The sequence below is a fragment of the Habropoda laboriosa genome, unplaced genomic scaffold, assembly GCF_001263275.1.
Source record: "Habropoda laboriosa isolate 0110345459 unplaced genomic scaffold, ASM126327v1 scaffold597, whole genome shotgun sequence".
Lineage (NCBI taxonomy): Eukaryota > Metazoa > Arthropoda > Insecta > Hymenoptera > Apidae > Habropoda > Habropoda laboriosa.
The window spans coordinates 439,394-460,198 of NW_017100768.1; the positions used below are offsets into that span (position 1 = coordinate 439,394).

The 20,805-nt window shown below is 44.5% G+C and overlaps 2 protein-coding genes across 3 annotated transcripts; both read right to left on the bottom strand.

Moving 5' to 3' along the window:
- Positions 1-12,618: 12,618 nt before the first annotated feature.
- Positions 12,619-15,362, bottom strand: LOC108577188 (sorbitol dehydrogenase-like). Of its 2 annotated transcripts, none has more exons than XM_017940300.1 (8): positions 15,156-15,362; positions 14,435-14,468; positions 14,189-14,349; positions 13,947-14,110; positions 13,610-13,794; positions 13,362-13,540; positions 13,172-13,293; positions 12,619-13,054 (listed from the first exon to the last, which is right to left on the bottom strand). In XM_017940300.1, the coding sequence occupies exons 1-8, from the start codon at positions 15,234-15,236 to the stop codon at positions 12,871-12,873; spliced, it is 1,110 nt and encodes a 369-aa protein (XP_017795789.1). In that variant the 5' UTR covers positions 15,237-15,362; the 3' UTR covers positions 12,619-12,870. The 2 variants fall into 2 exon arrangements, with proteins under 2 accessions (XP_017795789.1, XP_017795790.1); XM_017940301.1 differs by having other exon boundaries at positions 14,435-14,464; positions 15,152-15,362.
- A 1,285-nt stretch (positions 15,363-16,647) lies between these two features.
- LOC108577196 (serine/threonine-protein kinase RIO2) lies at positions 16,648-18,914 on the bottom strand. The gene is made up of 6 exons (XM_017940312.1): positions 18,849-18,914; positions 18,300-18,441; positions 17,832-18,210; positions 17,470-17,754; positions 17,048-17,374; positions 16,648-16,966 (listed from the first exon to the last, which is right to left on the bottom strand). The coding sequence occupies exons 1-6, from the start codon at positions 18,912-18,914 to the stop codon at positions 16,714-16,716; spliced, it is 1,452 nt and encodes a 483-aa protein (XP_017795801.1). The 3' UTR covers positions 16,648-16,713.
- Between the last annotated feature and the right edge of the window lie 1,891 nt (positions 18,915-20,805).

The window sequence follows — 20,805 nt, forward strand, 5'->3', positions numbered from 1 at the left end:
AGGGGGAGTGGCGCGTCACGCGCGGGCTCGACCAGACTCCGACCAGACCAAACTCCGAACCGATTCGTGAAATCAACGTCAAGGCGCCTTTCTTCGTCGAACCTTTGCATCTCGCGGCAAACGCGACGTTTCCAAGAAAAAACTGGCTAGTTAGGATGAAAGTGGGATGCACGGAGGTTTTTCCCCGAGTAACGCGGTGGGACACGGAGGGAGACGAGGCGCACTGCTAAGGCGCTAGGGAGCAATTCCCTTAAATGCCCTGTCGTCCGCAAAAAGCCACTCCGTGTAAAAAACGCTCGTTCCCTCGGAATCGTGTGCGTGCCGACACCCGCTCTATCGCTCTATCGCTCTTTCGCTCTTTTGCTCTTTCTTTTTCTCGGGATTATATTAGTCTTTATGGCATCGATAAAGTGCACCGCGCGTCGATTTCTCTACTTTCTCCGAGGCTCCTCGACCCTTCTCGCCTACTCCCTTTGCCCAATCCACCGCCTCTTCTACCCGAGTGCCTGAATTTGACGTCTCGCCGAAACTCTTATCCGATCGCCCTGCCACACTTTCTAGTCTTTCGGTAGAATCAAACAAGTCGGGCAAGTGTACTATTCCACGTTAATCGTACGTGAAATGCTGAAATGAAATAAGTCTTCTGCCATTCAGTTTCTAGACTCGTCCTCCTCTTCACCCTCGTTTCACGCCGTTTCTTCCTCTCGACGTCTCCCCTGTAGATATACCCCTCGAGCACGGCCAGGAGACCGAGGAGGAAAGAAAGTGCGCGATTCTCGCGCAACGCGCGAACGAGCCCTTATCGCAAATGACTGCTTCCGCCGAGTACGGAGCCATTTAGCGAACGTAACGGCGTTGCGGTTCGCGCGAGTGCCTAATCCAGACGATAATGGCGCAACGGATCATCCTCCCGACGTCTCTTCTAACGAAATCGAAAGAGAAAAGGGAAACGCGACGACTAGATCCTTTGCTTCGTTCGAGTCAGGTGCGACGAAACTAGTCCACATCCTCGTTATTCCTCCACGTACATTCTCGATATCCCATTACCGAGTTTGGCCCACGGTATTATCCGGCACAACGCTATCGATTACGCGACTCGCAAATGAATTCGCGCATGTAACGACTCGCAGAGTACCTACCTCCGGCGTGCACAACTGTCTACCCGTTACACCATGATCTCTGTTTTCCTCTACCTCGACACTACCTCAGACGACCTGCAGGTACCTACATTCTCGAAATTCGTTCTTCCCAACTAACGAACGAACGAGTTCGCTACAGCATTTCCAGTTGAACTCGAAAAAGAGGATCGACGAGCGTTGTTTTAATTGAAACAGATAGAGCGATCAGCGAGTAGCGGTTAAACGCCGGGTGGCAGTGGTGGCAGTGGTGGCAGTGGAGGCAGTGGTGGCCGAGCGTTGTTTTAATTGAAACAGATAGAGCGATCAGCGAGTAGCGGTTAAACGCCGGGTGGCAGTGGTGGCAGTGGTGGCAGTGGTGGCGTGCGCGACCCTCCGACGGAAGGGTGTCTCGGTATACCCTTTCGTGGGATTATTCGGTGGGTAATGTATGGCAAACATAAATCACAGAATACGGGACGGACGACGACCGTACCTACGCCAAACTCTCTGTCGACGATGATCCGCTCGATGATCCGCGTGCGGTTCGGTTAAACTAATTGCTCACCTCGCCATCGGACGTACATAATTTTATAACAAAGCCAGAAACCTCCTCCTCGCTAAGTACCTGTGAATTTTTCAACTAACTATTTTTCAAGCTAATTCCCAGATTCGCAGAAGACGAGCAGAGACTGAAGAGGGCGTAATTCTAATTACGCCGAGTATCCCGTTACAGATTTACGAGGTCGACCGTACATGTGTACGAATCACTCGCGCGCCCTTTCCACGCGTAGCCCCGTGGTGACTTTTCTCCCGTGCTTCGCCACTCCATTTACATATGAATTAAACTATTACGGGCCATACGCCGCTCGACGCGCTAAACCGCTCCCGCCGACCTGTTCTCCGACCCGTTACCCGCAATCTATCACCGCTGCCCGACCACCATTCGCGTTGCCTTCTTTCCTCTCCTTCTCGCCAACTACCACGAGCGAAACATCTACTTTATTTCATCGAATCGGTACACACTTCAGAATTCAGAATTCAGACCTTCCGACCTAATCGAGCGATCCTCGATCCTCGTCCATCGAGACCAGCCTTTTTCCGACGCTGAAACGCGCAAACACAGCTACCCTTCATTTTCTATCCGAAGCGTGACTCGGCGAACCACCCCTTTGACTTTATCCTCGATAAGTATAAACCAGTCCGTTAATGGAAAGCGCTTGAATATTTCATCTCTTCCTCCCGTGACGACCCGAGCCCGCGTTCAGCCTGTCCAATCCGGTAGATGTTCGTAAGCGGCTGAAAATTCGCTAAACGTACAGAGAGGGAGAGAAGGGATAGAGAGTTCGGGATAAGAAGTCTCGTGCTCCGCGTTTCGTAAAATCCACCACGGTTTCACGCTCGACACGGGTTTAATCTCTCAGGACACGAGCACACAAGGGCCAAGGTGAACAGCGACGAATGGAAAGATCGCGACGGTGAACGGGAAACGGTAATGGTCGTGCCGATGACCCCGTCCGGTCTCTACGGCTCAAAATCGATAGCCAACACTGGGCTGGAGCCCAAGTTCGGTGCAAAACACTCGTGCTCTGCTTAATATTGCAGGACGCGAGGTAATGGGCGCCGGTCTCGTTAAGGTCAACCCTTGCCTCTGCCGCGTGTCCTCTCCCTCGAACAATCGAGACGTTAGCCGGCTCGTCGAAACTGATGGAATTATTAAGAAAATGCCTCCCCCGTCGCAGCTAGGGAAAAAGTAAAGAAAACTAAAGTTCTCGAACCTCCACTAAAGTGGTTGAAAAACAGTTAACCGTTCGTTAACTCTGGCTATGAAAACGTTGTCGGGGGTTAGGCGAACCCTCGGTAACCACTCCATGCGGTATCGTACTAATTGCAGCCACGGATGCCGGTTACTGCTCCTCGGGGTTAATCCTCAGCGGCGTAAGAAGGAGAAACAGCGCAGATGGATCAACGCGTACGCGGACTTTTTGCCGGTAGCCTACGCCTCTGCGGTCAAAGAGTTGCGGTAAACTCGAACGTGGACGACGGTTACGAGCCAGCCGTTAGCACTGTTACAAGATTCTCCGTAATTACGCGTGATTAATGCCACCAATTAAAGAAACGCGGTAGAAACGTTTGTATCCTCGAACCTCTTCTTACTCCTCTCGGTTCCCAACGGTTACGCGATCCGGAGAGAAAATCTGTCGCGGTGGCTGAAGAGAATCGTGCGTGGAAGGGAAGGGAAACACTTGTTGGTTGATTCGCTGCAACAACCCGAACATAATGGGATACTTTCTAAAGCAATACCCTCGCTCCCCGAGAGAATTTTCCTTCGAATCCGCGTCCCGTTCCGTCCTCGAGAATTTATGCGCGTTTCGCGAGGGGAAGGGACCGCACACGCGAGTCAGCCTATCGTTTACCCGTTATTTATTTCCCAAAATTTGAAAATTATACCGCATTTAATATTATACCCTCCCCTCCTTCTCCTCCTTCTCACTGCCGCCCCGTCTCTACTGCCCCTCTAGTACCCCCGTGTTTTATTCATGTCGCAATAAATAAGGAAGAAAAGAGTAGTGGTAGTAGTTTGTGAAAAATGCGAACGCGACTTTTCACCAACAAAGTACAGAGTAGACTTTTCCGTTTAACCGAAAAAGCGTCGCGCACCTCCGGCGATAGAGCCGGACCTATCCTCCCAAGTTTCAACGGTTAGACGAACCTACTCTATAGAATCCGAAACAGCGATACACCGATTTGAAGAGCGACTATCGTACAAGTGGATCGGAGGGTGGAGAGCGCAGGGGTTATTAATTTTTCGAGAGCACGGAGGAGGACGCGGTGGCGGGAGAATAGAAGGTCGAAACGGTAGGAGATAGAAGGAACGGGCCTTGGCAGATGGCACCCGAGGGGATATCCTTGTCCAGGATATCACCCATCACCACCGCGGGGACGGGAAATGCGCGCAAGTAAAGGGTAACTGATTCTAATCGCGCGCCCTCCGCGCTGTAACCTACTACGTTACTATGATGAATGGCCGGAGCGCCTCGTGACTACCGAATGCCCGGCCAATGTGTGCCCTGAGATATTAAAATCCGCGTGATCGATCTACGTCGTACGAGCTTGCCGCGCACCAGCCGCACCGCTGCCGTGCAAGTGTTTCGACTTAATCGCCTCCTGCTTATCCCACGCTCATCCCTCGACGACCACTTCTTCTCCGACGCTAATTGCGCCTAGGAATGGCATACATTTCATGTACGGATCTCAGTTGATAACAAACCTATCTGCACACAGCGGCCTTCTAATCTTGCATTTCTCTATTGTTCACTTGTTTCGCAGCCACAGCCGATCGGGAAAACGACGATCCTCCGATGAAAAAATTAACCCGAGCCGAGAAAAACGAGCCGCTTATACAGCGTGCCCGACGCGGGATCAGATATGGAATTGGCAACGATTTTAATACGGTGCCTCGTAATTCATGCGACGGCCGAACCGCGTATTTTTATTGGTACGCGCCGATCGAGATCGCAATCTAAATTGAATCGCCTCGCGTCGCACCGTTTTCATAAACACGGCAACGCGCGCTCAAATCCGCCGGCCAATGTTTTCACGCCGCTTTCGAACCTTCCAACATCGAATCGCGACGCATTTCCTGGAAGCTGCGCGCCGAGGGTAAGTACGTATACAGTATAAGACAGAAGTGGGAAACTGGGTAGGCGCGCGCGTTGGGTAGTTTGGTTTGGCTGGCGAGGAAACGAACGATTCTCGAAACGAGCGTTCGAGCTTCCTTAAACCGACAACCGGAGAGATAACTGGCGGATAGCATCTGCTAACGACGCGGCGACTACCGATCTCTCCGAAAGAGGAGAGCCGAAAACGATCCCCTTCCTTCCCCGAGCGCGCGCGCGACAGACAATTCTACTTGGGATAAAATCGGTCGAAATCCTCCAAGGGCCACCTTCGACGCGGCCCGCCAGAGAAGGGGAGATGATTCAGAGATATCGCTCGACATAAAACCCTTAAGGTTCAAATTTGCATGTTACAACCCACGTACCCCACCTTTCGGATTTTCCCGCCTTCGTCACATCCCCGAGCTTACTCTTATCCCTGCTATTTTGAATGTAAGATACACACTTCTCTTCTCTTTCTCCGGCTATCTTCGTTCCCCATTTCGCTCGTCCCCGGCGAAGGGTACCGCCGTCTTTCTAGGTAAACGCCTCACACACAGTGTATACGACGAAGGCGATAATTGAGGCGAGCTAATTGAAGATCAGCCCCATAATCTGTACGGAGAAGGGACGAGGTGCATCCCTGGTATACATTCGATACGACCGAACGATAACTATTTGTCGAAGGGGTGGCCTGTTCTGTTTGCGCAGTCTGGTCGAAAGCACGAGTCGAAGGAACGAACGGTCGCGAGCCGTGTGGCTGCGCATCCACTTGGAGCGTTCGAAAGCGTGGCCGACGTTTCGCGACGTTTCGCGACGTTTCGCGACGTTTCGCGACGTTTCGCGACGACAAGCGACGCGTACACGCTCGTAAATTAAAGGACGTCGCCTAGTTGCCTCCGACCAAACAAACTTCCCGGATCTCCCTTGTTTGCCTACACCTCGTCAAATTGAACCGCGCTCTACCTCTCCTTCCCCTCCGCCGTGTATACGCGGTAGGGTACGCGTCTCGCGATACGTCTTCTTCCATTTTACTTCCCTCCTCCTCCAAGTCGATCGACTCGTTCGCTCCTTCTATCCTAACTCTATCCTAACGGTTTTTCGTGCCTGGCCAAACGTAGAGAAAGGGAGAGAGCGAGTGGGAGGAAGGGATGAATCGAAAAAGAGGGGCGGGAGGAATATCCTTTCGCGGGCTATCGATTCCAGCACGGTAGAACGACTCTCGGGAATGACGGACGACCGTGCGTGCCACTCGAGGACAAAAGTTTCGTATTTTCGTCGGCCGCTATTCGTCGGCCGTTATTTATTTCGAGAGCGTATTATTGTTGTTTATTATCTGAAGTTCGGTACATTTAACCCGCACCGTTTCACCGGCGAGGACAATACGGGAGAAACGATTCCCAAGTAGGAGGATTTCCGCCGCCGCGCCGCGCCGCGGCGGTTGAGGAAGGGATAAAATAGACTTCGATCGTCTCCCTCGCTGGCCCGCCCTGATACTTTACTCCAACGATGAGACACCGAGTTGTTCCCGTTGTACGAGTACGTCGCAACTTCCCAAGGTTCCTCCCTATCGCCAGCTCGCCGATAGAATGCTCTCATGCGAATTCAACGTCTTGCCTTCTATACAGCCCGATACAATGCCGCAAACTCTTTATTACCACATTTTCCCCCGACGCGACGGATATATCCTTCGAAACAGTTTACGTCTACCGAACCTGCTACAACTACGAGTACATATCGAATCTTCTCCTCGACTCTTCCGAATCGATTCAAATCGACAATCGAAAAGCCGGAAACGATCCAAGTTTCCGCGCGAGTCCGAACAGGAAGCCCGATAAGCCCGAACCGATGCTCCTATGTTATTCGGAGAAGGAAACAAAAGCGTCGCGTTCACATGAAACCTGGGCCCCAGCTTGTCGACCCGATCGCGAAACAATCGTCGGTAAAGTCACGATAACTATCGCAAGAGGCAGATGTTCGGTGAAAAATCAGACGATCGTTCGTGCCACCTGTTTGCGCGACTCTCACCCTCACCTTCATCGTCATCCGTCAATTCCATTTGCTTTTCTTCAGGTCCTAGGCGAGGGAACCTTTACCGTCGCGGATCCTAGTTGGATCGGTGCGTACAGGAGGCACGTACATAACGTACGGACGAAACAGCAGGAGGAGGAGGAGGAAGGGGACGAACAGCGAGATTTACCCTAGAGCCCCGGGCAACCGCAACCCCCCAGCGATTTCGATTATCGATAGCACTCGTTTTAAAACACCCTGTGTGTCGATTCGTCGGTCTCTCCGCTGGCCCTCGTCCCCTCCCTCTACTTTTTATTCCCTCCTCGTTGACGGACGCGACGCGATTGTCACGTTGGGGAATCGTAGCCCCCGCAGATGCCATTCCAGATTCGTTCGATCCACGCCGGTTTACGCTTCTCGATTCGCGGTCAGTCGCTCGTAGACACCTGCATTCCTCAACCCCCGCGTTTCTCTACCGGGGTTGATAGGTGAAAAATAAGGTGGTTGCGCTTCGTCTCGTAGGTGTCTACGGTATTCAAACACGGTATCGTTCCATTAGCAGCAGGGCCGACAATGGACCACCCTTAGAAGGCGATAAGGCGAGAGACTTTGGACCAGCCACCGAAACGTTCCCTACTCGCCTCTTCTGCTCTTGCTCTCGTTTCCTCTCTACTCTACTCGTCTCGGGGGAACGATCGCTCATCTCGAAATGGCGTTTGTTCACGATGCGCCCGATGCGGTCGTGCCAACCGAACACGCTCAACTAACCGACCCTCCGACGCGTAATCTTCGCCGTTCCGTGTCAACTATCTTACATCGATCATCCAACTGATGCTATTAAATTCTTCGCCCGATATCTTCCTTTTATCGCACGTCTTGTCACCAAGGCCGTTCAAACGGTGCAAAGGTTTAGGTACTTTTGATACGAATCGAGACGAGAGAAATAACTTAGCGTTCGTCACCCCATGAGAGACGAGACCGCGCGCGATGCCAATCGAGTTTCGGGACGGGACGGGACAGGACGGTCTTTTATGAAAATGACGATGGAAAGAAAAAGCGAAACGAAATAAAAAGTAATGTATGCGAACGGCGGTTGGGATATCGGGCCGATTTACATAGACGAACAACAGGGAACACCGCCTCTAAGGATAGGTATATCGATGCGCCGCGCCGTTACGTAGGCCGACATAAAATTGCTTTTACCTCCTATTAACAATTCATATTTCTCCCGCGGTAAAAAGTTTCCGAGGAAGAGACTTTACTTCCAGCGGTATCTCGCATTCGAGAAACGAGAAAGCAACGAGAAACTTATTTTTCCACACCTTATTCGAACGCTGCACATGCTCAGGTTCTTCGCTTAGGCTGTTGTCAATTCGAATTTACGCGACGGTGCACGTTGCTTCCGGGTGGGGGCAGTTTTGAATGCGGATCTAATTACTTCCGGTCGGTCGGTAGCGCCGTTCTGTACACGCATATCCGGGATATATTGCCGAGTCGCAGGTTCAATCCCTCGTTCGAGTCTGGTGAAATCGTTCGAGGACGCAAGAGTAAAAGGTAGCTGCCCCCGCCGTTTTAATATTTCCAAAGTGCTTGGAGAAAAGTCCCCCACCGAATTACCAATTACCGTTACGTTTCGCCTCTTTGCTCGAATCGATTCGTCCAGTTCGACGCGTGAATCGTTCAACATCCATCTATTTTACATCTATTTTACCAGAGATACGTTCGAGAGGGGGGTAGAAGAATCCCCACGATAGCTTTGACGCTCGTCACTCTTCGGGATTACGGTTAAGACCAAGGTGGTGGTCGTTCAACTTTCTATCTCTCCTCACTTTCTAAGCGCAGTCGTCTGTAAAAAAACGCGAGGCTCGCTTTTTATTTAGTCAAAGCTAAAGTAGAACGCGCTCGCGAGACGCTTTGATCTTTCGAAGCGTCTTTTCCAGATCTACTTGTTTCCGGAAAGCGTTGTTTCCAGAAAGCGAGCGGCATGCGACGCAATGCAGGTTTTAGGTATATCAAATCTGAAATACCTTCGTATATTAAATTCGATCGATCGATCGATCTTGTGATACGAGCAGAGACGTTTCTAGATGTAACGGCGAGCAACTGTTTTGTGCGCCCGTGAAGCGAGATAAGCGGTCATTTTTCACGGATATAGTATAAATGCAGGTTATTAATACGTTCGTATTACGAGGCACGTAGAGGAGGTAATTAGCCGGCGGTTCATCAGTCACTCCGGCACATAACAGCCGTATCCCTCGCGCAGCCTTGCCGTTCCGAAGCAAAAAACTGTTGATCCTTCTCGAGCGCAGAGCGCAACAACGCAGGATACCGGCCGGACGCATTAGGGAACTAATGAAACGTCGGATCGTACGGAGGTCCGGAGAGAGAGAATCTTTTCAGAGAGAGCTTACGGGAGACGTGTTACGCTCACCTTTATCGATTCTTAATCGTCCGGTGCATCTCCACGTCCTTTCCTCTTACCTTGTCTCTCGATTACCTTCCCAACCTGCTAACGTGGAAAGGTGAAAGAAACAGCGGCAAGAAAAGGAAATTCAATTGCACAGCTCGCGAAGCTTTCGCGGTGGAAAGGTGAGCTTTCACCTTTCACCGTCGTGGGGGTGGTTTCTCGGTGATAAAGTGCAAGGAGAATCGCGCACGAGGTCACCCCGACAGCGCTCCCATTGGCAGCCCAGTTTCAACCTAGAATCGTGATTGGTCGAAGGTCGTGGGTCGCCTCACCTACCCTCTATCCAACGTGACCTCCCACGCGAACTCGCGAGATAACTACCACCCTTCCACTTCCTGCTCCACCCCCTCCCTCTCTCTCTCTCTCTCTCTATACTCGCCACTCTTCCTTCCTTCCTTCCTTCCTTCCTTCCTTCTACCTACTCACCGACCGCGATCCTCCAACGATCAATCGAATATCGATCTCCCTACAGTTTTTAGCACTATTTGGAAAAGTGCTATCCGTAAAAGTGTATAACGTAATTACTTTAACGCAATTACCAACACCACCCTGCGACCTGCTTCTTGTCTCGGGAAAATGGATTACCTTCCAACTGATTCCATTAACGCGATTCCGATGCACCGCTCGCCGATCATTTTCTCGTTTAACTTCTCCTTCGCAACGTTCGCTTGCAATTACGTTCGCGTGGTCGAGACAAACACGTGACAAGTGGACAAGTGCATCGTGAATCCTATTCCTCTACGTTGTCCTATCTACGTTGTATAAGTACGCTTTTCTAGTTGGCTCTAGTTATTATTATTTTACGAACACCGGCGTTAGTCACCTAAGGATCGAAATAGGATCGAAAAGGAGAAGACGTATCGCGTGACTTCCGTTAGGACGGGAGGCGTCCACTCACCCCGAATATATCCTTCCGTTTCTCAACTACTTACGTACTTGTGTATATCTTTCGATGAAATAACGCGGTTAGAGTAACGCGCCTGTTTCGCTGCACGAGAAAACCGCAAAGTGAAAGCGAATCTACCTGCGGTCTAGCTACAGCCTTATACGCGATACACCGCACACTGTCCAGCTTCGTTTCATACGATATTCCTATCGGTCTAAAACGCGATGCTGTTGCAGCGTTCAAATTTCCACTGTCCAATCGTTCGATCGAGCACATACATAAAACGTACGTGTGTAACATCTCCGAGTGATTGTAGATTAAATTTGAGAAATTTGGAGAAACAACTACTTTTCGTATTTATCCATTTTCAGCATAAAGCTAGCACACTACGTAAATATCTACCTAGGAATGGTAGTTTACGGAAAATTCTCCGTGGATTGTCGCTGTTGATCGGTGTTGATCGTGTATTCTATAATACATATGCATACGAATGCACAGGCTGGAAAATTAGCAACGATACGTAAATAGAGAAGCGATCGAGCGATCATTGGTGCGATTGTTTCGAGAGAGGTGGGACAGTTTCTGGCCATTTCGTCCATTTCGCCGCCACTCACGACTACCTCGACGCGAACGCGAACGGCGTCGACGTCCATGTCCACGTCGATTCTCAAGGGAAACGCATCGGCGTCGATTATATTTGCCCCAAAGACCAAACCGAATACACCAAAATCTTCCGGTCGGCCGAACCAAATCTACCGCTTCGCCTGGTCCCACTGTTTACATACCCGCTGCCACTCTAATTAATTATCCACCGTCCCCGATAATGCACCACTCTCTCTTCAAACGATCGCTTCGATAACGATCCTTCCTCCTTATTCTCTATACGTCGCTCCAACCTTTCTACCAACAATATCCATTTTAATTACCATTCTACGTCTTCCTTTTCTACATATACGCTGTTATTCCTTAAATTTGCCAATGCTCCAACTCGCACCGTCCTTTCATCGACATGCTTACTAATTGCTAAATAATGCAACTTTTCTCCCTCGTACGATACGTTATTACTCTGATCGTCGATAACCGTTTCTTCTTTAGACAACAAACTGCGAAATATCTCTATTCCTTCGATGCATATCAGGTCCTTCGACGCGATACTTTCGTCGTCTTTCCTTGCTAATCGGGAAACGGTGGAAACTGTGGAGCAGGTTTCCCTATCGAGCGAGCAGATACAGTCGTACCGCCACTCGGTCACGTAGGAAACGACCAACCAACTCTGACGATCACGATGGACCGAGATATTCTCAATTTTCGGCAGAAACGAACCTTTATTTTTACCGTAAAGTAAACAATATCTGCAATATCATTCAAGTCATTTAAGCGCGTCGTTGACTTCTTTTAAAATTCCTTCAATTTATTTACGTACCTCCAGTCGATTCACTCCTATCCTACCTTCATCTACCGTGTAGAATCCAAGATTCTTTCCCCCCTAAGTACTCTGTATTATTCAAAACTATACACCTTTCTATTATTTCAAGGAGGGAACAGAACAACGTGGAAATGTGGAAAATAGTATACGAAAGTTTCAAAAAAAGAACGTGAAATTTTAAATACAGTCTTTTACTTTCAATTTTCACAGTTCTCCGACGAATGTGCGTAAAACTATTACATATATTCGCGATGCACTGGCGATACACTGGCGATGCACTGGCGATGCACTGGAGATGCACTGGCGATGAACGAAAAAAATTACGAATAAAATACTAAAGTGAAAATAAAGTGCGGTAGTTTACTCGTACGTGTTGCGTATCTTGACAAAAGGGGCGAGCTTCGGTTTCGAGTACAACAGAGTACATAAGTATGTACATATACATAGCTCGAAAACAGACTGCGCGTTTTAAGTGGCACTCGGTAACGTAGAAGGCTAATAGAAGAAGTCATGCAGCGTCATTGTTACCAGACAATATCACAGATGGTTAAGTTTCTCCTCGCGAATAATTCTGATTCGTCCTTTCATCGTTGAAAGGCAGCACTCGACATACCTTCCATACCGTCCTCCGCCTTCCTACGAATTCGCTCTCACTTTGTTCACCACTGTCAATGTCGCGCGCGTTACCAAATAACTCTCTCTCTGACAAAGGTTACTTACATATATGTTCTTGTACTGTAGTTTATCGTTTTCTCGAAATATTCCAACAACGTATAATTCATTTTCACGTTCTGTCAGTACGTATTTACTTAAGTATGTAAGTCAGCTGCTTAACCTCTTAACGCTCACATTTTTTTCAAATTTATTTTTACAAACGCATAAAGGGACAGAAAACATTCTGTTTGCAAAAGTTATTAAAAAATTTAGTTCGATTTAAGTAAAAAAAATGGATAAATAAGGATAAAAAGAAGAAAATAAAAGTGAAAACTATCGAAAGGAAGATTGTGGATATTTCATTCGTCGAACATACGGGGGATAGAGTCAGAAAGGCAATGTGCGTATGTATACGTTTTAATAGAAAATATAGCTTCGATTCGTATCTAAATGTGAACGGGTAGAGTAAGAAAACTGGCGTGCGGCGAACGTATCGGACGTTTCGGCGCGAGCGTTAAATGGTTAATCTCCCATAAGCCACACGTATACAACAAGTTCAAGATAGTCATCGGATAATACAACATGGTCAATTTTTACATTTCATTGCGAAACATTTCAGTTACCGGCTCTCGTCGTAGCGCACACGAAAAGCGTTAAGAAAAGCTACTTTTCTTCTGGTCACTTGCGTTACAGTGTATCATCACCTTAACGACGTCACTTTGCCCCGATTTGGCAGTTTCGAAGGCTTGAACGGTATCTTCCATCTTGTAATTATGAGTTATCAATGGTTTCACGTCTATCTTTCGAGTCGCCAGAAGATCTAACGCGTCAGCGTAACTGGGAGAAAACGGTAAATGAGTAAAAAGCATCGAAGTCGTAAATTAAAGCCTTAAGTAACCCACCTTTAATTTTCAACTCACAATTTTTCTTTAAAGCACAGATAATAATACGTACTCGTTTGCGTATCGGAACACTCCTCTAATGTCCACTTCCTTTACGAGAGCGGTGATCAATGGAATTTTCACCTCGGGTGGACCCATTCCTACTAAAACTGCTACTCCGCCAGCTTTAGTTGCCTAAAAATCGGCAATTATCGGTGAGTGGATTGTCGGTGATCTGGCATAAATGGCAGAGAAGGACTTACGTAAATCGCCAGACGAATCGTAGACTGTGCGCCACACGCATCGATCGTTTTGTCGGGCTCGTCTCCGAAAAGCTTGTGAATTCTTTGCACAACTGCCGGCTCCGGGTCCTCTTTTCTCAGCAACAACGTTTCATCGGCGCCGAGTTTCTTCGCAAGATTCAATCTGCTTTGTAACAAATCTACGAAAGAAGATCCAACGTTTAGTATTTACGTTTACTATTACTGTGCAGGGAGAAAGAGAAACGTACCGGTAATAACGATTTGACTGGCACCCATAGTTTTCGCTACCAATAACGATAGCAGGCCGATCGGGCCGGCTCCTAAGATCAAAACCTTCGAGCCAATGCTAATGTTTGCACGTTTGCACGCGTGCACGCCAACGGATAGCGGTTCGAGCAGTGCTCCTTCAGCCAGTGTCACATAATCCGGTAATCTGCAATGTAAACCGACAATTTTCACAGTTACGAGCGCCGCTCGCTGTAATTGATAAATTGCGTGCAGCCGTCGGTGCATACGTATGCGCATATTCAATCAACTATTAGATCGAGACGGAAAATTGCAATTACCAACTTAACGTTCACTCACTTGAAACAAAAGTCAGCGGCGTGTTTGTAGAAACGTCTCAAATTACCGTGTACCGGAGGAGTAGCGCAAAACACAATTTCCTTGCACAAATTGTAACGTCCTTCTTTGCAAAATTTACACACTCTACAGGATACCCCGGGCTCGATCGCCACTCGATCGCCCACCTACAAATTTCAAGCATTCGTCCTTGATTGCCCTTCGATCTATCGATCTATCGATCTATCGATCTATCGATAATTTACCTTCAAATTTTTCACGTTCTTCCCAAGCTTCACGACCACGCCCGAGGACTCGTGACCTATGATCATCGGTTCACGCACCACAAAGTCACCTATTCTTCCGTTTACCAAGTAATGCACGTCGGAACCACAGATTCCAACGCAACCCATCTCCATAAGTACCTCTGAGATAGAAAAGAAACGGTGTAAAAGGTTGGAAAATGTGCTTTCCATTTGGTGTAACAATAAAATTAAGAAATTCCAGCTTACCATTCTGGTCCGGTTCCTCGATCGGAGTTTCTTTCTGAAATTTCAGGAGGCGAATTATTTCCTATTTTACAAACTACCCACTCGCTTTAGGAACCAACGAAAGCAGATATTAAGCGATCGCGATATCTCTGAGAGATACGCAAGATACATAAATGCATGTAGTCGAAAACATCGAATGATGTAGTACTATTGTTCCGACTCATGAAACCCCCGTATCCGGTATTCTGTAAAACTCTTCATCTCATTTATCGTTATATTCCTACTCTTTTATTTTATTATTAGTTATTATTAGTTGAAGTTTTATATCAGCTATTCTGTAACATGAATTTTTACTACAAGTAGAAGTACTAATATACATACATATAGCGTTACAAGTATCCGCGAAAGATCTTCCAACCTATCTCCGTGGATACGGGCCTTTCTTTCTAGAAGATCTTACAAACAACACAGTGATAAATATAAGCATGTTCACCTTCTTTTCTTTTCTAACGTTGCTATTTCCATGGAAATAGTAACCACGCGCTACCCTACCCTAACACAGAATAGAACAACTTGGAAAAATTTTCGAGTGAACATCTATCACTCTCTTGTCACTTTCCACGCCTCTTATTCTCACCGTTGTCGTTGTATTTCAAGATCACGCCAAGTGCTCGCTATCGAGAAGTGATAAGTAGAACGAGCATAAAGGGAGATTTCCGGAAGGTAAATTATCGATACTAACCAGTCTAATATCGTTGATACCGTAGAGAATAGCGGTGAGATTGGATTCATTCTGGAAGGAAGGCGAAATGTTGGTGTCCATTGCAATCGAGTGATACCAGAGCGTACGAAACCCGTATGAGATATTTCGCGAAATTTCACGGAATTTAACGGAAGTTGGCGGAAGAACGGTGGTGGAACGATAAACTGCAACTAGGAAAGAAGAGCGCGCGCGCGATCTATATATAAGAACTTCTCCATTTTCTCTCTCTCTCTCTCTCTCTTCCCCTACCCCTTCGTTTCGATGTGTTCGTGGATTCGATTCAGAGTTCAGGGTCGTTGATCCGTTGTGAAATAATACACGTATGAAAACTAAATCATTCCGACGAGATAAGGTGAACAATTTCTCGTCTGGATAATTTTCCACGGAGATAGGTACTTCGTTGTGTCTTAACCTTTACTATCATCTCTCAATGTTTCTTGTAATCGATACATTATGTATTCGTGTGTAACGCTTTATCAACAGCGATTAAACGTCCGCGCCAATATTTCCATAATACGCTTTAAGCTAATCTTGATCCAGTCAAATGCTGATAGAATTTTCAATAGAAAAATAGAAGAATTCGTTTACAGAATCTTTTTACATTTTATACATAGCGCGTAAGTATGTTTAGAACAGTCGAATTATTATATTTCTCGTATCGCCGAAGCTGACTGTTTTTAAACATGAATTCCTCCGTTCTGAATGTGAACAAAATCCAACGATTATCTACGTATATGTTTGTATGCAACTTTCGACCTTCACATCTAATTTCAAACAAGCAAAACGTTATCTTATCTGCATAATGCTAATTTCATAATACTGTTACATTTTCTTTCGGAAATTTACACGTATAATTCCGCAATATCGGATACGCCGCCCCGAGTGTCCTAATATGGGGAGAGCGAAAAGAATTACTAAGGACATGTATCGATACCCTATAACCCTGTATTCTTTCGGATAAATAAAATCAACGTAATAAGAAATATAACGGTATATCAATTAAACTTTATCTGTATTCCAAGTGTGTTAACAGAAATTTCGACAAAAACATATTTTTCTTGTCGAAAATTAGTTTAGTAGTATTTACGCTACCTCTCTCTTCCGAGTTCGTTCTATTAGGTACTTACAGGTTACGTATCAAGAATGAAACGTTATTTGTAAAAGTAGAAAGATCGCGGCGCGCGATCAAGAGGAATGGGTGAGGAAGAATGGAAGGGGTTGTATAAGGAAGAAAATGTTATTGTTGAAAGATTAAGAACTGCTGTTAACAACACGTGCACCAACTTGTACTAGAGCAAAAAACAGTTCAATCTTGTCCGTTTTCGTTCACTCCTACTCTCTTTACGTTACGCTAAATCGTACTCCTTGCGAATACGTAATACTTGCGATGCATACAATTACGCTGGTAAAGAAAATATTTTCATTTAAGAACAAAGAAAATTTTATTAAATATTTCCATGTATTTGTTGTTCGCTCTTCTTTTTATATTTTTTCCTTGGAAATTATCTACACCTTAAATAACAAAGATGTACGCATCTTATTCCCAACCCCATATTCCTGTCGATTGCTTAATCGTATCCCTGTTTTCTCTTCTCACTCTAGTTACCGCATTTGCCTCACCTTTCGCAACAACCCTTCTCGATTGTTCGTCTCTTTTTTCGCGTCTTTGCAGAGATGCTTTCACCCTTTTCTTAATTACTTCAGGTGCAATCGTAGAAGCTGTACTGATACTGTACATGCTTCTTGAATCGGTCAATTCTGTTCGTAAATGTTCTTCCTCTGAATCAAACCTTTCCACAGCAGAAAACGAATCGGTACACTCTTCCACCTTGTCTTTTACATTTAAATCGTCAAATTTTCCATTTTTTAACCATTCCATCGACTTATTTACATCGATATTTTTAACACCTTCTTCTATAATATGATTGTCTTCTAAAGGTGTCGCAACCGGTACCGATTCTTCTTTCACTCTACATAAAAATTCGTTCATCACAGAGTTCTCCACTTGAACTTGCAAATCATTTATTTCATCCTTGTCCATACTTTTCTTCCCTTCCTGCCTATTCTCCTCCTTGCATTCTTCTTCAATTCCCTCCTCCTCTTCTGCTTCCATCATTCCCACTTCTCTTAAAAGATCTTTCTCCATCTCTTTCGTAACACCGCTCGCCTTAATTTCTACGTCGATGCAGTCCTCCCTCCTAAACATAAATACATCAGAAACAAGAAACTTCTACCCACTGGTCAAATTTTTACTAAATCATAGTTTCCCTTTTACATGCTTCGCATCACTTACGAAATATCTTCAAACGTTGGGTACAACTCGCTTTCGTAAGCGAACCGTCTTTTGAAAAAATCACGAACACAATTCACGTCTCTCTCGAAATAATTTTTACCCTCCGCGTGTTCTGTCGAGATCATCTGTGGAAAATCAATAAGAACTGCTTTCCTGCTGTTTGTTATCATGATATTAAATTCGTTGAAATCACCATGAATTACTCCATGGTTTCCAAGTTTTACGATCAAATTCATTAATTCGTCGTACAAAGATTCAACGTCGTCCACTTCGTACACGCCGCACCTACAACCACGTATACATTTCATCCTTCATCCTTCATCCAGATCGCGCCTAATATAAGAAATAGTAATTTCACCTACAGAGGTCCACCTTCAACCAGCTCCATAACAACGCAATGTCTGTTGAGATCGATTGGTTTCGGTACTGGAAATCCTCGATCGAAAAGTGCTTTCATGTACGCAAATTCTCTTGTCGCCGATATTCTCGATAGATATAACCATGACGCCGATTTTCTATGTTCGTGATAATCTCTTTTACTTTTGATATTTCTGAAACAAGTTCTACCTAATCTGTGTAGTTTTAAACACACTGGATTTCCTTCTTCGTCGGCAACTATGTAAATATTAGATTCTTTTCCCACGCCAATTTGATTGCCAAAAGATGCAACGGTACCTCTTTGGGCTAAAACTTTCAGCGCTAAATAATCATAGCCAGCATTTGTCAAACGGTAACCATCGTCTACAAAAAATACCATAAATATGTTACAATCCTTGCCTTTACGTCCTTTATTTATTCATTCAAATAGTCCTTTCTTAACATCAACTAACAATGTTTCCCACGTTCGTAACTCAGGAGTCTATGCTTGCACAATTCCTTCATTAATTTATGAACACCACCGTATCGCAAGTTTGCTATCTGAGCAGCAAGTGACGCGGGAACAAGTTCATGATTCTTCATTCCCATTTCAATCTGTCGATTAAACAATCATCACATAATGTTATATCACTTTTTTAACTGAAAGCAACAGTCCATAAACGAGTCCATAATGAGCATGTCAGATCTGTTTTGCTACAGGATTCGGTACATTTTCCGTACAATATATATCGAATATAAATATATAATGCATGTATAAAAATCAAGCTATATCTAATATACATATGTTTCGACAAAAATTTCGATAATACATATTTCAATAATACATTCAAAGGATCAATTTTTCCTTTCTTTCTACATATCGTAAGTTCAAAGGTAAAATCTCTAATGTTCGAGTATAACCTCAAATTGTATCGAACAAACATCGGATAAAAAGTAATACATACAGTGCAATACGACATTAATTAAATTATACATATCATTGATAAAATACATATACTTGCCGCTGTCAAAACACGAAAATCATCTCGGGTTAAATAACGTAAAATTGTCACGTTCAATTTCCCCATGTTTCTTTTATAGGTTATCTGACTGTAAAACTTTTACACTGGACGCCATAATTGTTTGCGAGATGCATCTTGAAAATATCGAAACTCTCCAAGGATAAGGTTACTAAAAATCAAACGTTTCTCTTAATTTCGTCGTCAACTTCTCTTTCTGTATTCATCCCACAGTATATACATGTAAGAAGTACATGTACGCGCCACTGTCCATCGTTTCAGGAACTCGGCTTAAAATATGTATAAGGACATGATAACAATATTTCATGTTAAATGTATTTATTTTATTTCATATATACATATCACATTTGCATGAAGTATTCGATTCCATAATTATGATTTACCAATATTTCCAAATACAGGATATATCTCGTTTCATAAGTCCACTATCGATATAACTATCAATGGAATTTAAATGTAAATTTAATCTATATAAAAATTTACTAACGAACCGTTAAAAAGATAATTACCTTTACCACTACTACTAATACAATAGAGTATTTAATATTATACTTTTCAAACTTTATATATATATATACCTGTCAAACATGCAGAAAAAAATATAATAGACATTAACCGGACACATTGAGAAAATAGAGAAGTACTATATTTTAGATAATCTAACTTATCAACTAGAGATAACTAACAACTTATTAATATTAACGTATATACTATGCTTGAAACGTTAATTGACCATTGAAACTGTCAAGAGATATCCTTTTAATTGTTCACAATTACAGGTGGCTATCAGGAAATCCCAACAATGTTTGAACAATGAGAAAAACAAATTTTTCACTTCAACAATAAGCAAATTAAATTTAAAGAAACTAATGTTAATATACGAACTGAGACTAAAGACAAATACTAAAAAATAACTATTAGGCGTATTTCAATGTAAACATTCATTTTATTGGAAGCAAAGTTGCAATCAGCCGCGATCTTTCCAACATCGAATCAATAATATGATCATCCGATAATCTTGCAGGGATTTCGAATATCAGCATTTTAGCAATCAACTTTCACGCGATATTCAAACGATTACTTACAAACGCGAAATCTTAAAAGATCCTAATTAACGGATTTTTCTCTTTTTCTTTTTTACCCTACAATCATTTTTCTATTGTCAACAGACAGTTCAACACTGGGACAACTTGGTAAAAACAGTACATTACAAATGTAAGGTACAAATAATTATACATAACTTACGCATTTATACAATTGCCGTTAAAACTTAATGAAAACTTATATTCAAAATAAACACAAAGATGTTCAAACATGAAAGATGAATAATTCAGTCGTTTGTTAATTCACTAATCAATCGCATTACTCATGCGTATACAGATTTAAATGTTGGATAATTTTATATTGATAAGCACACGTACATTTAACGGAACATTGAATTATTCGTTAAGTGCTAGAAAAAAGTGTTTAAGTAATATTTAGTTTGAATTCGAAAGTCAAATTCTTTGATTTTATATAGTCCGATAAATTTTGTACGATAGTAATTGGAGATTCGTTGGTTGGTGTAAGAGTTGGCGGAAGCAATACACTTATTCACACACGACTAACTACCCTCGCTTATGCGCCTTGTACCGTTCGCAAGAGACACATGTACAATCAATTTACGCAGCAGCTAACGTGTTAACTCAACGTTGGACGCGTTCTAAAAGGAAGACACTGAAACAACATGAAAGCAAAGGATCGCGTTTAACGCGAAACGTGGCTATAGGGAGTCCCGCCGTCGTTGATTTCTTCGTTCTATCACCGTTGCATACTACCAGTATATTATAATGCACACGCATATTGCCACAAAGATATTTATCTTTGAAGTTTGCTTCTTTTTCATTTTTTCTGTTTATTACCTAGCCAATTAGTTGTTACGTTTTATGAATTATTATTC

What these genes read in the sequence shown, in the direction of transcription:
- LOC108577188 (XM_017940300.1), bottom strand. Translation starts at nt 15,236, where the DNA reads ATGGACACCAACATTTCGCCTTCCTTCCAGAATGAATCCAATCTCACC. An exon ending in GTATCAACGATATTAGACTG is followed by an intron (nt 14,469 to 15,155) that starts GTTAGTATCGAT and finishes CTGAAATTTCAG; the next exon opens with AAAGAAACTCCGATCGAGGA. An exon ending in CGATTCGTCTGGCGATTTAC is followed by an intron (nt 13,294 to 13,361) that starts GTAAGTCCTTCT and finishes GCCGATTTTTAG; the next exon opens with GCAACTAAAGCTGGCGGAGT.
- LOC108577196 (XM_017940312.1), bottom strand. Translation starts at nt 18,914, where the DNA reads ATGGGGAAATTGAACGTGACAATTTTACGTTATTTAACCCGAGATGAT. An exon ending in ATTTTCGTGTTTTGACAGCG is followed by an intron (nt 18,442 to 18,848) that starts GCAAGTATATGT and finishes TTTAATCGACAG; the next exon opens with ATTGAAATGGGAATGAAGAA. An exon ending in TTACGAACGTGGGAAACATT is followed by an intron (nt 18,211 to 18,299) that starts GTTAGTTGATGT and finishes TATTTTTTGTAG; the next exon opens with ACGATGGTTACCGTTTGACA.